The sequence below is a fragment of the Alexandromys fortis genome, unplaced genomic scaffold (genome assembly GCF_014885135.2).
Source record: "Alexandromys fortis isolate MF-2015 unplaced genomic scaffold, M_Fortis_MF-2015_v1.1 scaffold_36, whole genome shotgun sequence".
Classification (NCBI taxonomy): Eukaryota; Metazoa; Chordata; class Mammalia; order Rodentia; family Cricetidae; genus Alexandromys; species Alexandromys fortis.
In genome coordinates this window covers 10,771,593-10,787,883 of record NW_026067915.1, presented here as the reverse complement: position 1 = coordinate 10,787,883, position 16,291 = coordinate 10,771,593, and the positions used below count along the sequence as shown (strand labels likewise).

General features: G+C 44.8%; 2 protein-coding genes across 5 annotated transcripts in view; one reads left to right on the top strand and one right to left on the bottom strand.

The window, feature by feature from the left end:
• Nbeal2 (neurobeachin like 2) overlaps nucleotides 1–1,612 on the top strand; it is a 32,404-nt gene extending 30,792 nt beyond the window's left edge. For all 3 annotated transcript variants that reach the window (XM_050139263.1, XM_050139261.1, XM_050139262.1), the window contains 2 exons: nucleotides 488–677; nucleotides 1,603–1,612. The gene's annotated coding sequence lies outside the window, so the exon portion shown is untranslated. The remainder of the gene's footprint in view (nucleotides 1–487; nucleotides 678–1,602) is intronic.
• Nucleotides 1,613–5,063: 3,451 nt separating this feature from the next.
• The window catches only part of Setd2 (SET domain containing 2, histone lysine methyltransferase), a 105,981-nt gene continuing 94,753 nt past the window's right edge, over nucleotides 5,064–16,291 (bottom strand). For both annotated transcript variants that reach the window (XM_050139172.1, XM_050139173.1), the window contains 3 exons: nucleotides 9,023–9,103; nucleotides 6,175–6,276; nucleotides 5,064–5,867 (listed from right to left, as the gene is read on the bottom strand). In XM_050139172.1, the coding sequence (XP_049995129.1) occupies nucleotides 5,706–5,867; nucleotides 6,175–6,276; nucleotides 9,023–9,103 (345 nt within the window). In that variant the 3' untranslated portion in view covers nucleotides 5,064–5,705. The remainder of the gene's footprint in view (nucleotides 5,868–6,174; nucleotides 6,277–9,022; nucleotides 9,104–16,291) is intronic.

The following is a 16,291-nucleotide window of genomic DNA, read 5'->3' as shown; positions in this document are numbered from 1 at the left end:
CTCTCCTCCTTCCAAAGCTGGAGCCTCAGCCTGCAGGAAGTGAGTCTCGGTAGATTTAGTACTGTAGGGTCCAGATGGGCCCTTGGACTGAGTGGCCCATCTTCCATTTCAGGCCTTTTCTGAATTCCCAAATAAGAAAAAGACTAGCCTTAGGTTCTCTGGATCAGCCTGCCCTGTGACCTTGCATTAAGGTAGCCTTTCACTTAGCGCCTGGTCAGGAAAGGGCTGGCCACTGGCCCTGGAGCAGAGCGGGAGCCTGGCCTTACAGGAGTCCTCCTGTCTTGGGACCTTGGGATGTTGGTTTTTGCAGAAGTGTATGAGTGAGCCTTTCACTGGTCTCTAGGGGCGCTGCAGCCTGAGCTAGGCTCACAGTGCAGCTTTACTCTCAACAGCCCTGGGATCAGCCCAGGTCTTTGAGATAGGGTGATTTCTATCCTGAGAGCTATTGGAGCCGGCTCAGTCACCTCCACCTGCTTGACTGTTCCAGCCCTGGTGTGAATCAGGTCCGCAGAGCTCAGGATCTCCTATCCCCGTGCAGAATTCCTGCTTGTCTTTTACTCCGTCAGCGCAGTGCTGTGTATGTGGGACTCGCCTTCACCAAGCGGCAGCACAGCCGGCCGTGCCTGGGAGAGCCATGCTTTACAACGTCAGCCACAGCAAAGGTGTGCTCTACGCAGGTATGCATCCTTTGACCCAGACCCTAGAGAGCAGGCTGGCGGGGAGGCAGAGTGGGTTTTGTGCAAGCCCCTCCACAGGCTCCGTGGCCTCCGATAAGAGCACCAGTATTTACTTCCAATTAAGTTTTATTTTTATGGTTTTGTGAAAACAACACACATCAGTGTGGTCTCAGAGTCCACTCTGGGAGCCATGTAAACAGGTGGTGTAACCAGAGCAGGGAGAGGATGAAGGAAGGCTTCCGGAGTAGATTCTTGTGTTTTCGGGAGAAGTCATAACAGCAGGAACAGAAGTCTGGCACCTCCAGGAGATGGCAAGGCACATCTGCATCATCCATAGTGGCAAGCAAAGGGTTTTTTAAAAATTAAGATTATTGCCGGGCAGTGGTGGCGCACACCTTTAATCCCAGCATTCAGGAGGCAGAGGCAGGCGGATCTCTGTGAGTTTGAGACCAACCAGGTCTACAGAGCGGTTCCAGGACAGTCTCCAAAGTTACAGAAAAACATTGTCTCAAAAAAACAAAATAAAAAAATTAAATTATTTATGTGTTCCTATATGCCCAGAGGCCATAAGACATCAAATTCTCTGGAGCTCGCTCGAGTTACAGGTAGTTGTGAGCCGCCATCAAATATGCTGGGAACAGAACTCTGGTCTTGGAATAGAACAAGCACTGTTAGCCACTTAGCAAGCATGTGGGGGGACAGGGGACTTGTGAATCCTGGGGGATTGACTCAGGCTGTTTTGCTTGGTGGCATGTGTCTATCTGCCAAGCCATTCTTGCCAGTTCAGGGCCAGCCAACTCTGGATGCCATGCTGAGTCCTTGACTACACGGTGAGCTCTATTGGTTTTGGAACGTTCTACCAAGATGGTCTAAGTGAGGCTGTTGTGGCTCATTGCCTTGACCACTTTTGTCTTTTTCTTTGCAGATACAGCCCTGAAGGGGCAGGATGGGGACAGGGAAAGAGTGTGGGTAGGAGTCGAAGGAGCCCTGGCTCCCAATACCTCCTCCCTATTTCCCCCTGAGCCTCCAGGGGCCTCAAGCAACATCATTCCTGTCTACTGTGCTCTCCTAGCTACTGTGGTCCTTGGTCTGCTGGCCTATGTGGCCTTCAAATGGTAGGTGGTCTGGGTAGTACCCTGTGGCATCCCTCTACGCCTGGACTGCCAGCCTGCTCCTTGTCTTAGTACCCTCTGCCCTCTACAGTTGGCGCTCACATAAACAAAGACAACAGTTGGCCAAAGCTCGGACTGTAGAGCTAGGGGACCCTGACAGGGACCAGCGACATGGTGACAGTAATGTCTTCGTGGACTCTCCTCACTGTCTGGAGCCCTGTATCCCCAGCCAAGGTGAGAGCCGTTTCTCAGTCGGTAGTCCTTTGTATTTAACTAATTCTACCCACCACCAACGAACCTTCTGTCTCCCACCCCAGGACCACATCCTGACCTCGGTTGCCGACTTTACCTGCATATTCCTCAGCAGCAGCAGCAGGAGGTCGAGCGACTCTTGATGTTGGGTGAACCTGCCACAGGCTGGCAGCGGCTGGCAGGCCACCTGGGCTACCAAGCTGAGGTTGTAGAAGCCATGGCCTGTGGCCAGTCACCAGCCTATACCCTGCTAAGGGACTGGGCTACCCAAAAAGGCAGCAGAGCTACCCTCAGAGTGCTAGAGGATGCCCTGGTTACCATAGGCCGAGAAGATGTGGTCCAGGTTTTGGGCTCACCGGCTGAGGGCTGCTCTGTGGTTTGAGTGACACTCCCCAGGGCTACCTACACTGGCACTACATTCTGCCTCGGGTTCCCTTCATGGACTTCCTAGTACTTATGGCTTTAGAAGTTCTGCAGAATACAGAAGATCCAGCCACTTCATGTCCCTTCCCCCTCCTCTCCAAGACAGGAAGCAGAATATGGGGGGATGGGTAAGAGTAGGGCACGGCTCTACCCACAGATCCCCCCTTCTGCTTCCCTTTATGTAGCTCTAGCTATTTTTTCTATTTTTTTTTTTTAAATCACATATTAAAGACAACTTTGACTTGTATTCTTGTCTGTTTGGTTCCTTGGGCCTATAAGACAGTTGAGTAGCTGTGAAAGAGGCCCAAAAAAGGACTTGGGGAGATCCATAGGTATGGAGGCCCCTCTCCAAGCAGCAGCTGGGATGTAGGCATTTCTGTTCATGGGCTATGAAGGCAAACTGGAGTTCACCTTCCTGCCCTTCGGTGTTTGGATCATATTAGGAAGCCATGTTTCCTCCTGAACTCTCTTTGCTTAGCTGGAGCCATGTTTAGTTAAGTCCCCTATCCCTAAGGTTCCCATGGAGTATCCCAGGACCCTTTGTGTGACCTGTGCTGAGATAGGTGAGAGGCAAAATAGTTGTGAGCTAGGTGTTGAGGAAACACTTTTAACACTGGACTCTAGTCCCAGGCACAGGAATTCCAAACCAGATTCCCCAGCTGCTAGTGTGGTTGGACACAGTAGGCAGGCAGGCTGTTCCGGACAGGGCAGCTGAGCCAAACCACCTGTCCTTCCATGCACACGCCATCCTGAAGTGGCAACAGGTAGCTGCCGAAGAGCTGCTCTGCGCATGACCTTCTGAGGAAGGACCAGTGCACATCAGAAGATGGCTCCAGGCTCGTCTAGACTCACTGAGAGGACCTGGGGTCCAGTCAGAGTGGAGCCCAAAGTTGACCCGACTCCCTCACTGTGTGGATGCTCCTGGCATTGGCTACTTTGTAAAGATGAAGTTTAACTTGAGCTGTTTCACTGTTGCTCCTCAGAAAGTTACCAGAGCTGCTAACAGCCTGTCCTTGTTACAGTAAATGTCAGCCAGGCATGGTAGTTCTCATCTGAATTCCTGTGCTCAGGAGGCTGAGGTAAGGTCACTGATGGTTATATGCCAGCCTGGCCTACAGTGAGTACACCTCAAAAAAAAAGGGGGTGGGGTGGGGTGTTACCTTCATCCTAAGAAGACCCTAAAGCTAATCCCCAAGGATGAAGAGAAAAGCCAGAAAAGTTCAGACTAGGACTCAGGGACCATTACACTCCACCTAGCAGGGCCACCAAGAGCTGGGCGTGAATAGACTGGCACTTTAGCCCAACCTAGGTCATTTGAACATGAGGGAGTAATGGGGAAGATGAAGACTGTTGGGGTTAAAAAACTTTTTACAAATTTCTAAAACTTTATAGCTAGCCACCACTGTGATAGAAGGCTGTCTCAACTTCCTTGAAAAATGTGAACGCTTCATGGTAGCAAGCAGATCTGCTAGGAAATGTTGAGGGTTGAGTGAATTAGGTTCCACCTAATGTGCTTTAAAGTTATGACGGCTACAGTTTTGTGGGGAAAGACTAGATCATTAGCCCTTAATATCCAGGGTTTACACTCATGGACCAGTGACCACGTAGCTTTGTGTAGTAGTGGTATAGTATTAGGTATGGAAGCAATCCATAGTTACCTGAGATGGGCGCCAATGGGCTATAGGTAAGAACTATGCCATTTTATTTAAGGTCCTTGGGTATCCTCGTGTTCATAGTCAATTCCTCAGGGGTAGTGAGGGAAGACTTGCGATATTGTATGTAGGACCATACAGTAAGGATGTCTGTCCTCCACTACAGAACTGTAAATAAGTTTGTGATGCTTACTGTCTTATCAACAGTGCCATTCTGTAAGAGTTATAAGAGTTAGATGACTATTCCCTAATCTCTGAAATGCTTAGCACAGGCAGGAGATGCTCTATTAATTCCCGGCAGGCCTCAGCCTAGCCTTGTTTCCCTCTTCCTCCAAGAGAGTACAGAATCACAGATAGGCCCCAATCTAATACAAACTTCCTCCCTCCCCAGAAAACTCATCAAGGACAGACCACTGCTGAGCTGCATCTAGAATATATGCTATCATATGCTAACACCTAGAACCTTCTACTGCTGCCCGCTGCTGCCTTCCCTCGAGTGTCCAGGCACAGTGTCAGGTAACAAAGTAGGAAGCCAGGACCCAAACATTTCTCCCAAACTGTGGGCTGGGAGAAATGAAGTCTGAAGGCAAAAAGGTCCAGTAACACTCTCTGGCCAGGAGATACCAATGAAAAGACACTTGGCTTTTTTCTTGATTGACCCACTAACCAAAATAAAACCCAATGGCAATGAGGTCTTAGGTCATGCATCCTCTGCTCTGGAATGACTGTAAATTGCCTCAACTGAGCTCAGCCTCAAGATCTGAAAGCTAAAATTATCAGCCTCATGCAAATGTCTGCCCAACACACAGTAGGACCTATAGGCACAAAACTTGTAATAAAATACATTAGCAATGATTCATCTTGGACTCCACACACCAGTGGCCGCGACATCCTTTTTCTGTCCAGTAACATCAACACAAACAAAATTAAGTTTTAGGGAACACGCATTGCAAGTTCTTTAATTGATTTTATTTTTTACATAAAAAGTTCAGTAGAAATTGGATAAAGTAAAGTGATCTTAAGCAGTAAATCAATCTTATCAACATAGCACAGGGCTGGCCAAAACCACAAGGCAGCCTGCTTTGGAATATTTACATGATAACAAATTAAACCTTGCAGGAAATTTATACTGTCCTTACAAAGTCTTCTCATGATTCTAGCACATAGAGGCTAATGGCAAACAAAAACTGAACAAAAACCAGGAAAAACAAAACAAATTATTTTCAATATATTCACATATACATTAAAATATAATACAGATCATCAGGGTAAAGTGTCTTGGGGGAGGGTGCGCATGGGTCTGTGCGCTGACAGCACCGCCAAGGGGGAGACCCAGATTTGAGGATGGGGTCGGGTGTGGCCAAGGTCTTCCCTAGGCTACTGCCTCCAATGGCCTGTAGCTGTTACATCCCAACAGCTCACAAGAGGGATCATTTGTAGCTCATTTCTGTAGCTTACAGTCGACACCTGCAAAGTCTGAACTGCTCAGGATGATGGGTCATCACACCAGTAGTGCAGGCCTGGCCATGGGTGGGGCAGAAGCCTCAGGACGCATCCTTCTAGTCACTGTTTCACTCTGGCCCTGCACGTCACTCTAATTCAGTGTCCTCTTTAGGTTTGTAAACAGCCCCAAACTTCTGCATGTACTTCTTAATGTACTCCTTGGTTTTGTGTTTCACATTCTCATTGCACTCCAGGTCCTCGGGGTTCTTACAGTACTTCAGCTCCTTATTCATGACTCCGTGAGTCAGCTGTCCAAGGCACAGGAAGAAACCACAGACACCATCAGAATGGAAAATGATTTCACAGGGAGGAGGATAGGCTTCTAATGAAACCAAAGGGTGGCTTGGGCAAGCTGGGACAGGGACAGAGGGGGGAAACCCCTCATTCAAAGTCTCTTAGAGGCCTACTTTCCCACCTCTGAACCTTGCCTCATATTCCTGGACCCTAAGCCTTGGCATCTGGCACATAAAAGCACCCTTTTTGATGAAGGAGAGTATCTTAGAACACATATGACTTGCTAAGAACACCAAAAGACAAACCAGAAGCAGGCCGTACCTTTCGAGCGAGGTGTTTGAAATCTTCAGTTGTGGTGATTCTGCCCACCTTGCAGTCGGGTTTGCGGTAAGGATTCAGGCACTGGACAATAAACTGAGACATCTACAGACAGAAGTAGGAGACACATTGCTCACCTGTGCTGATGAGGTCATTAGAAAAGGCAGCAAAAAGCACAGCTGCCAGTCCCCATTTCCTCCCTCAGGTACTCATCTAGCCAACAGAATGCTAGGAAGTCAGGGAGATGTAAGAAAGTAATCCTGACCCAGTCCTAAGAGAAAAAGTCTCCTTAGCCAGACCAATCAAATCTCACTTAAGAGAGGTTGCAGGTGCCAGGTGGGTGGCAGCACTTGGGAGGCAGAGGCAGGTGGATCTCTGTGAGTTCAAGGCCAGCCTAGTTTACAAGACCTAGTTCCAGGATAGGTTCCAAAGCTACAAAGAAACTCTGTCTCAAAAAACTAACTAACTAACTAACTAACTAACTAACTAACTAACTAACTAACTAAATAAATAAATAAATAAATAAATAAATAAAAGCTGGAGAGATGGCTCAGCCCTTAAGAGCACTGACTGCTCTTCCAGAAGTCCTGAGTTCAATTCCTAGCAACCACGTGGCACCTATAATGAGATCTGGTGCCCTCTCCTGGCCTACAGGCAGGATACTGCATAAATCAATCAATCAAATCTTTTTTTAAAAATATTTATTATGTATACAATATTCTGTCTGTGTGTATGCCTGCAGTCCAGAAGAGGGCACCAGATCTCATTATAGATGGTTGTGAGCCACCATGTGGTTGCGAGCCACCATGTGGTTGCTGGGAATTGAACTCAGGACCTTTGGAAGAGCAGGCAATGCTCTTAACCTCTGAGCCATCTCTCCAGCCCCCAATCAATCAAATCAATCAATCAATCAATCAACCTATCTATCTATCTATCTATCTATCTATCTATCTATCTATCTATCTATCTATCTATCTTGAGGCAGGCAATTTGAGGCCAGCCTGGTCTACAAGAGCTAGTCCCAGGATAGGCTCCAAAGCTACAGAGAAACCCTGTAACAAAAAAACCAAAACCAAACCAAACCAAAAGAGAGAGAGGCTGCAGGTACCAGCAACAAGGTTCTGGAAGTAGCCCCTGGTTTCACACAACTAAAATTTAAATGTTGCCAAGGTCACTGTGTTAAGAGGTTGGGACCTATAAGAGGTAATTAAGCCATGAGGGTTTCTCTGTCATTAACAGAGCTTCTCCTGTCTGGGCTATAGCTCAATTGGAGAGGGCTTGTCTAACACTGTGGACTCCTATGAAGTGTTAGTTCAGTTTCTAGGTTGTCTGGATCCTGGAGCCAAGTAGCAGACCTGACTTACCAGAGGGCTTTGCAACACCAGGACTGCAGGTAGGCTTGTTGCCTGTAAAGGTTACTTCAAGTCTCTAAGTATTACACATTAATGCACATGGAAACATGGGTGAAGGATGACGCAGGGCAGGGCTCTTCAATCACCATCTCCAATGTTGTCTTCTGGGCTGTTTCTGTAAGGCTTATCCTACCCAACAGCTCTTCAAAGAGGCCCCAGATCAGGGCTTATGGTATAGGGTCACAGGGGAAAGGGAAGAAAAAGCGCCACCTTCAAGGAAGTAACCTGAACAGGCCTCTCCATCCCCAAAACTCTTTGACCCAAAAAACATTCAAGGAATGAGGTTGGATCATAGATTGGGTTGGTTGAGCTGAAACACCAACACCATACATGGACAGCGAGGAACCATTCTGTCTGCACAGATTTTTTGTTTAGCTGTCACAATTGGCTGGATAAACCTTTTACTCACAGGGTTTTCTGTGGTTGCCTGACCTCCATATTTTCTCCCTTTCAACCCACTCTACACTTAGTCAAGGCTTTGATTAGTCTCAGCTTAGCATCAGCAGTTCCCTAAACCCACAGACACAAAGCCACTACATGAAAGGGCACAATACTGTCACCCCTCACATGACCAGTGCTCAAGACTGAGGGGCTACTTATGACTTCCTGGAAGAGGCGACACTCTTTCTTTCTGTATATTCTCATGCTACCTTCACCTTCCCTTCTGATCCATTTGGCCAGTTTCTACCAGTTTCTACCCTAAATTCAAGAGCCTTTCTTAATATCCTAAGTCTTCTCACAGCTGCCATTCTTTACAGTTCTGTAACTTTAATACACTATGAACCCTTCAATGAACGGAATCTGGAGTTTATAATCTAGGCTGGTAAGATGGCTTACTGGGTCAAGGCACATGTCACTAAGCTAGGTCTGAGTTTGATTGCCAGGACCCAAATGTTGTCTTCTGACCTCCATACATGTCATGGCACCCCTCTCACAACAAATAAACAAACGTGCAGTGGAGACATATTGTCAAGATGGAGCAAGCCGCTATCGGGAAACGGCAAAGAAAGAGAACTACAATTTGATCAGAGGATCCAGATGTTCTCTGATCTTTAAAGCTTATTATAAGAACAATAGTACCAATTTTGCTGATCTCAAGGGCTGCTGTAACAGATACCAAAGTGTGTACCTAGTTGTAAATGGACATCCATCAGTAAGGAAGCACCTGACACTACAGTTAAGTCTAATACTACAGATAGCTTTCTACTGTCTGAGATGCTATAGAAGGCCAACAGTGAAATGGCAAATATGTTGGCAGATGGACTCTTCTCGCTCCAGTAATAGACAGTTATGGGATTCTTGATGGGTAAAGCAGCAATTTGGGGCAAAAGATACAAGCTAAACCATCTTTAGGCAAGACAGATATACAAACTTAGGCAAGACACAACGGGCTCAAGTAAAGTCCAAGGACTACGCTGTCCACATCTTCCAAACCTTACCTCTTTTCTGAATACTTCCTTGCTTTTCTTTGCCAGCTCACTGGAAGTGTCTGCTTCTGCTGTCTTGGGCTTTTTTGATGTCTAGAAAAGAGAAACAGGATAGTGCTAATATGAGATGCCAGGCTGGTGATGTCCTACTGTTCCAGAACTCTCACCTAACTAAAGAACGGGGCCTGGAGACTCCCTGGCTAATAGTTTAAAATTCAGTCACCTGACTCTGGTCTCCTGATAAGCCCAATTCCAAGCCTGTATCTTAAGTCACAGCTACATCTTGGATGTAGCTGCACATTTTGAGTTGTTCTTTAGGCATTCTCCCTCTGTGGAGGATGTGTAGTATCTGGAATCAAATAACTGACCTTTCCTAGGCTCTGACATGTTAGCATTCCAGAACTAAGTTAAGAGCTCTGTTCTGAGTTGGGCAGTGGTGGCGCACGCCTTTAATCCCAGCACTCAGGAGGCAGAGGCAGGCGGATCTCTGTGAGTTCGAGGCCAGGCTGGTCTACAAGAGCTAGATCCAGGACAGGCACCAAAGCTAGAGAAACCTTGTCTTGAAAAAAACCAAACCAAACCAAAAAACTCCTCCCCCGAAAAAAAGAAAAAAAAGAGCTCTGTTCTGAAGATCTTTATACTTAGCTTCTTTCCTCCCCAAGTGGGGTTGCCTAGACTAAAGAGGACCGTCTCAATATGCTAGAGAAACTCCTTGAATGCCGGTGTGTCTAGTTCAGGAGAGTAAAGACTGGGGAATTATGGAGTACACCTGTTATCCCAGTACTTCAAAGTGGAGGTAGGAAGATCAGGAGTTTAAAGTCAACCTTTAAAAACAAACTTACACGCCAACCTAAGCTACACGAGACCCTGTCTCAAAGAAGCCCCAAACAAAAAACAAAGGAGTTATAACACTGGTAGACATGAGATTGAGTAGATACTAAAATCACTACTATCTTTTTTCCAAGATGATGGTAAATCCAGATAACACACCCTTCTACCATTGCCAGAGGAAGAGCTACCAAATTCCCCCTACCCAGGCAACACCAAGAGGTGATGAACCATCAGTCTGGCATACGAGCCATGTTCACACAGCTATAAAACCCTTCCCATGGAAAAATATTTATCATCATTCCACTTGGAATGCTAATTTTCATGCTTTAGGAATATCAGCTGATGCAACAGGTCTAATTAAAAAAAGATCGATTTACATGTTTATGAGTGTATATATGAGTACCTGGTGTCACCTGGAACTGGAGATATACCTGGAGTTATATGTGAGTGCTCTGCCAAGAGCCAACAAGTATTCTCACCATTCAGCCACCCACTTCTCTAGCACCTCCCTCCCTCTGTAGTAGATGAGACTGGCCTCAAACCCACAGAGATTTGCCTGCCTCTGCCTTCTGAGTGAAATATGAAAAGAGTGTACTACCACCACCTGGCCTTTTTTTCTTAGCCCCTAGTTTTATTATCTTTGATTGTGTTTATTCATGTGTGTCTCTATGTAGATATGTACACATGAGTGTGGGTGCCTAGAGGCGGTAGCTGCAGTTACAGGTAGTTGTGAGCCACCCCGCAGGCTATTGGAAACTCAGATCCTCACAAGAAAGGTGTGTGCTCCTGACTGCTGAGTCTTCTCTCTGGCCCTGTCCACGTTTTTTCACTAGGGGGCTTAGAGCAATGTAATTTCTGACACCCTACCTTTGCTCTAGTTCTGTTTTCTCCATTTTCACAGACAGTACGAAGACTCTGGTGCTGAAGAAGCTGTGCAAGTCCCTCTACTTGCTTCGGAGAAAGGTAGCTTTTGGGTTATCCCAAGCCTTGTTAGAAAGGCTAATGGCAGGTGTGGTGCCACACACCTTCAATCCCAGCACTCAAGAGGCCGAAGCAGGAAGATCTCTGAGTCTGAGGCCAGCCTGGTCTATAGTGTGAGTTCCAGGACAGCCAGGGCTACATAGAGAAACCCTGTCTTGGAAAACCAAAACAACAAAAGCTTTCCATATTTACCATCTCTCTACTTTTTTACCTGTAGCTGTTGAAGTGGAGGTGGATCTACAGGATGTGACAGATCCCCCTTCTGTTTTTAGGAAAAAAGTGAAATGGAACCTGAACAAAACTTTATTTTCAAATTTTTTTTTTTTGGTTTTTCGAGACAGAGTTTCTCTGTGGTTTTGGTGCCTGTCCCAGAACTAGCTCCTGTAGACCAGGCTGGCCTTGAACTCACAGAGACCTGCCTGCCTCTGCCTCACTGGGATTAAAGGTGTGAGCCACCACCACCAGGCTTATTTGGCTTTTTGGACATGGTCAAAACCTGTAATTCCTTCTGCCTCGAGCTCCTGAGCACTTGGTACTATAAAAGTGCCACGCATAGTTCACTTTGAGACAGACTATATTCCTACCTCCAGTGAGTGTATACCCACAGTAAGATATCAGACAGCCAGAGATCCAGAGTTATCTGGGTATCTGAGCATGGTAGCTCACAGCTACAATCATAGCAAAGAAGCTGAGGCAGGAGGACAGGTCCAACTTTAAGGCCAGCATAGACTATGAAGAAGTTTTAGTACAGCTTGGAGGACAGAGTGAGACATCTTTTAAGACAAAACAAATTATATTTACATAAGACAAGACCCCCCCATAATTCTCTTATAGATCTCAGAACTGAGTAAAATTACAAGTGCAGAAAATGCCTTCAAAATATGATAGCCACTGCGAGGATCCTGCTTCCCTTTAAAGTGTTTGTCAACCTTGGGGGTGGGGTCAAACTGCTCTTTCACAGGGATTACCTAATACCACTAAAAACCAAATATTTACGATTCATAACAGTAGCAAAATTACAGTTATGAAGTAGCCATAAAAAAATCTTATTATGGTTGGAGGTTACCACATGAAGAACTGTATTAAAAGGATCATAGCATAGGAAGACCGAGAACCAGAGCTCCAAATGGAATGCATTTTTAGAAAGCTAAATAAATCTGGGCTTAGGTTTGTAGCTCAGTTGGCAGAGTGCTTGCCTAGCATGAAAGAAGCCCTGTATAAACTCGGCATGGTGATGCATGCCTGTAATCCCATCACTTGGGAGGCAAAGGGAAGGTCAGCAGTTCAAGGTGACCTGGTCTACATAGGACTCTAAAAAAAGAGAGAGAACAAGAAAAAGAGGGGTTGGGGAGATGGCTCAGCAGTTAAGAGTATGGGCTGCACTTGAAGGACCCCAATTTAATTCCTAGCACCACAACGTCCCAGCTCACAAACACCTGTACTTCAGTTCCAGGACTCTCTTCCGGCTTATTACATTAGGCATACAAGTGGAGCACAGACATACATAATACCCACACACATAAAATAAAAAACAAAAGAAAGCTAAAGGAATCCAATTCACATTTAGTAACTTTCTGATTTAATCCTGACTTGGCAAGAGTAGGAGAGTTTTAAAAACACAGTCACAAAGCACAGAGCACTGGACTCAGTTAAGGAGCGCTCCTGATGCTGAGCAACTGGGACTGAGAAGATTTGTACACTATATAAATCACAAAACAAAACTAAGAATTCTTGAGAAGCAAAATTCTTTTATTAGGAGTTGTTGAGATGGGGTTTCTCTGTGTAGACACGCCCATCCTAGAATGCTCTGTAGACCAGGCTGGTCTAGAACCCAGAGATCCACCTGCTCCTGTCTCTTGAGTGTTGAGATTAAAGGTGTGGGCCACCATCGCCCAGCATGAAATTAATTTTTGTGTCTACATTGCATGGGACTCATTCAGGTATAACACTTACTCAAACTCAATGCCCTGGAGCAAAATTAGAGCCAAAGGCAGTATTTGTCAGTGACATGAAGAATTTTGGGATTCCCCCCAACTCCCTAAAAGTTCCACTTGATATTTCAGCATTTCTAACAATAGGCTTTTGTTGCTTATGGAAGATTTGTTAATACCAGAAACGACACCAGACTGGCCCTCACTCAACTCATGGTAGGCTAGAGAATGTACCTGTAGAGAAAGCAGCCTCACTGAAATCTAAGGAAACCACTGGCAACTCACACATCAAAAGCCAAGTGTTCCCAGGTCCTCAGCAAATCATCAGTTTCCTTTTTCCTTAACTTGGGTGTCAATGGAAAGTTTTTGTGGGGGCCTATGTAAGCAAGTCAGATGAATACACAGAAAATGAGCAGGCAACAGGGCTTGGAAGGAAGCCAGAGCTCATTGTTCTTAGACAATCCAGCTGTTAGCCTTTATACAGTACATTTGACGTCTCAAGAATTCTTGTTTGGAACTGGCTTCTGTCTCAGCACCTTCATGTTACCGGGCTTTGATTTTACCACATTCACTGGCCAATGGTCATTAAACTTACTGTGTAGCTCTGGTACTCATCAAGAAACAAACGCTACAGCAAAAGCAAACCCCATACTTTATTAGGCAAACAGACACAATCAGGTCAAAAAACCTGTGCCTTTGAAAGGGGAAAGAAGGGTTGAGTTACAGAGTTTGGCTCTGAAAAGGAGAGAATGAAATATTACTCAGCTATTATCTTTTCCCTCTTTAGAATGTGAAATGTAAAAGATAGCCTAACGAGGAACTATATGTTTGGGAGCAGCGTGAATATAGAAGCAGAAGCGGAGCCATCAGAAATACGTTCGATCAACCAAAGTTCAACACACAAATGTGGCTGCATATTAAGTATGAAGTTCAGAAAGAAGGTCACTGAAAACCCAGAAACTCACCACTGTTCTGAAGTTGCTACTACTCTTAGAAACACCAAAATAACACTTCAGGGGGTGCTTCTAGGTAAAGGCTGCAGTTCTCTCTTCATTTGTGAAAACAATAACAAACAACTAACAACAAAAATCAAGGGCAGGGAATGAAAGGAGGTAGGAAAGGGAGGAATGGGAGGAGGGAGAAAAGGGAGGAATGGGTCCCTAAAGAATAAAATTCTAACAATGGTGTTTCAAAGGAAAACAGAATCTACAAAATCCATGGGACAAGAGTTCGATATTCCTAGGAACCAGTGGGCGTCTATCCATATATTTCACCTACAAGTGCAAGGTAGGCCTAGGTCTCTCTCTTTCTGTGCCCCACCTGGTAACTGGCCATATTAACTGAGTAACTAAAACCATCTCCTCTGCAGAGACAAGTTTTCTTGTTTCTCACAATCTTTCAATTGTGATTTCTGGGTTCCTATTTCATTACTGTTAGGTGGTACTCTATGAAACCATTTTGTAAATTTTTTCAACTATAAAAAAACAAAAATTAAACAGGACCAACAACTGAAAAACCTCTTTGCTGCAGACCTTGCCCTCTGCAAAGTCTTGTTTTATAACATAAGGACACCTATTGAACGCTGGGACGAATGTGAATCCAGGAGGCAGAGGCAAATAATCTGCTCTCTCTCACTTGTGCAAGCAGTCACCACGGTTCAGGTCTGAGGTTCTCAAGGGAAGGTTTGACTTAACACTCACCACATGATGGATGATGGAAGAGAGTACAAGATGATCAAGAGTAGGGAACAACACTGGAGGGAAACAGAGAAGGAAGGCTCTCATAGATGCTTAGTCTAGTTATCAAAAGCTTTTACTACCACCCAGCACTTTTCAAATACTTCTCTGCCCACTACACACCTTCCCCTAGTTTGCCATATCATACATTCTCTATGTGAGCACCAGAGCCACACAATAAGCTTTATGCAATCTGCTAACTAAACCAGATGAACTCGAGTCCCAGTTTGGGTCGTGAAACACATATACACATACTTATGCTTTCCAACAAGAACCCATTTGTTGACGATTCAATATAAATTGAACTACCATCCCTATTCTGAATCCTGTAGGCAGCTCAAACTGCTCATTCCACAATTAATTTATCTCCTCTTGCTTTTTCCTCCTTTACTTCTGATGCTTAAACTGAATAAAAGGACCTTTCCCACCTAAGCTAAGATTATTGGCCACTTTTTTCTTCCTAATCTGATTGATTCACCAAGTTTTTGTTTTGTTTTTGTTTTTTTTTTTAAAGACAGGGTCTTACCACATAGCCTTGGCTGGTCTGGAACTTGATGTGTAGACCAGGGTGGGCTTGAACTCGGCCTGTCTTTGCCTTCTCAGTACTGGAATTAAAGGTGTATACCACCGTATCTAGCCTGGTCTGCTGAACTTAGCAATAATTCTCAAATGTTCCTCACTTTGTCAGAGCAATGATAACACTGCACTCTGCTCGGTCACTATATCAAACAAGCTGTCTCACTTGAGAGACACATATTTGATTATCTGATTCCTCTGCATCAATGATATTTCCTAGCTCCCAGGTACCTATTACTAGTTAATCACACTGGACGCCCTCAGACACTTTATTCCTGACATACTTTTCCAGTGTGGTTTTTGTTGTTGTTGTTGTTGTTGTTTTATTTGACATTTTTGGAACCATGCTTAGGACAGAAGCCAGGGCATGACATGTACTACTAAGTGAGTAACCCTACCAACAACCCACATCCCCTTTTTACTCTTGCATGTTTCTGTCTTGCTCAGTATCTTGTATGCACCCAAATTCTTACTATACCAGATATTTTTGACTGTTTGAAATTTTGACCTTTACAGTTTTGCTGAACTTGTAAAGTCACCTTTCCCGTGGTGACACTGATGTGGTCTTAAGGGCTGATCACTGAACTCCTCAAGGCACGTGGCATAGATTTCTACCACAGCAGCTTTCTGAGCTGAACTTTCAGATGACGAAGACCCAGTTTCAGTTCTCTCTCTCTCTCTCTGTCTGTGTCACACCATGTTTGTGAATTGACAAAAACTTGCTACACTGGTGCAATATAAGGCTCTGAAAGACTTACATTCTGAATAAAAACACCAAGAATAAAAACGGAAGATAAGGAATGAAGACTTTCCTCATAAGTGTCCTCCAGTCTATAGGTATGTTCAGTAGATAAATGCAACTGTAGAATGCTAAGAGGATAAATTTAAGTAATTCCAGCTATCCAAGCCTTACTAGGGCAAAGAGATCACAGTCTTAAAAGGGATCGAAAGACTGACTGATAGATCAAAGAGCACTTGCATTTTCATCCATGAGGTTGAAACCAAAGGGTTAACCAACCCAGAAGGCTAGGTCTAGATTTTTACATTAAAAACACACAAAAAAGGTAGTATTTCCATAGAGACCCTGTCTCAAAACAAAAGCAAATTTTTTTTAACAGGAGCATACTTGAAATTTTAAAAATCACTGGATGAATTTAGATTATAAATAGCAGCATCAATAATCTTTAAAGAGAAGAGAAACTATGCAAACTGGAATGTAAGGAGAA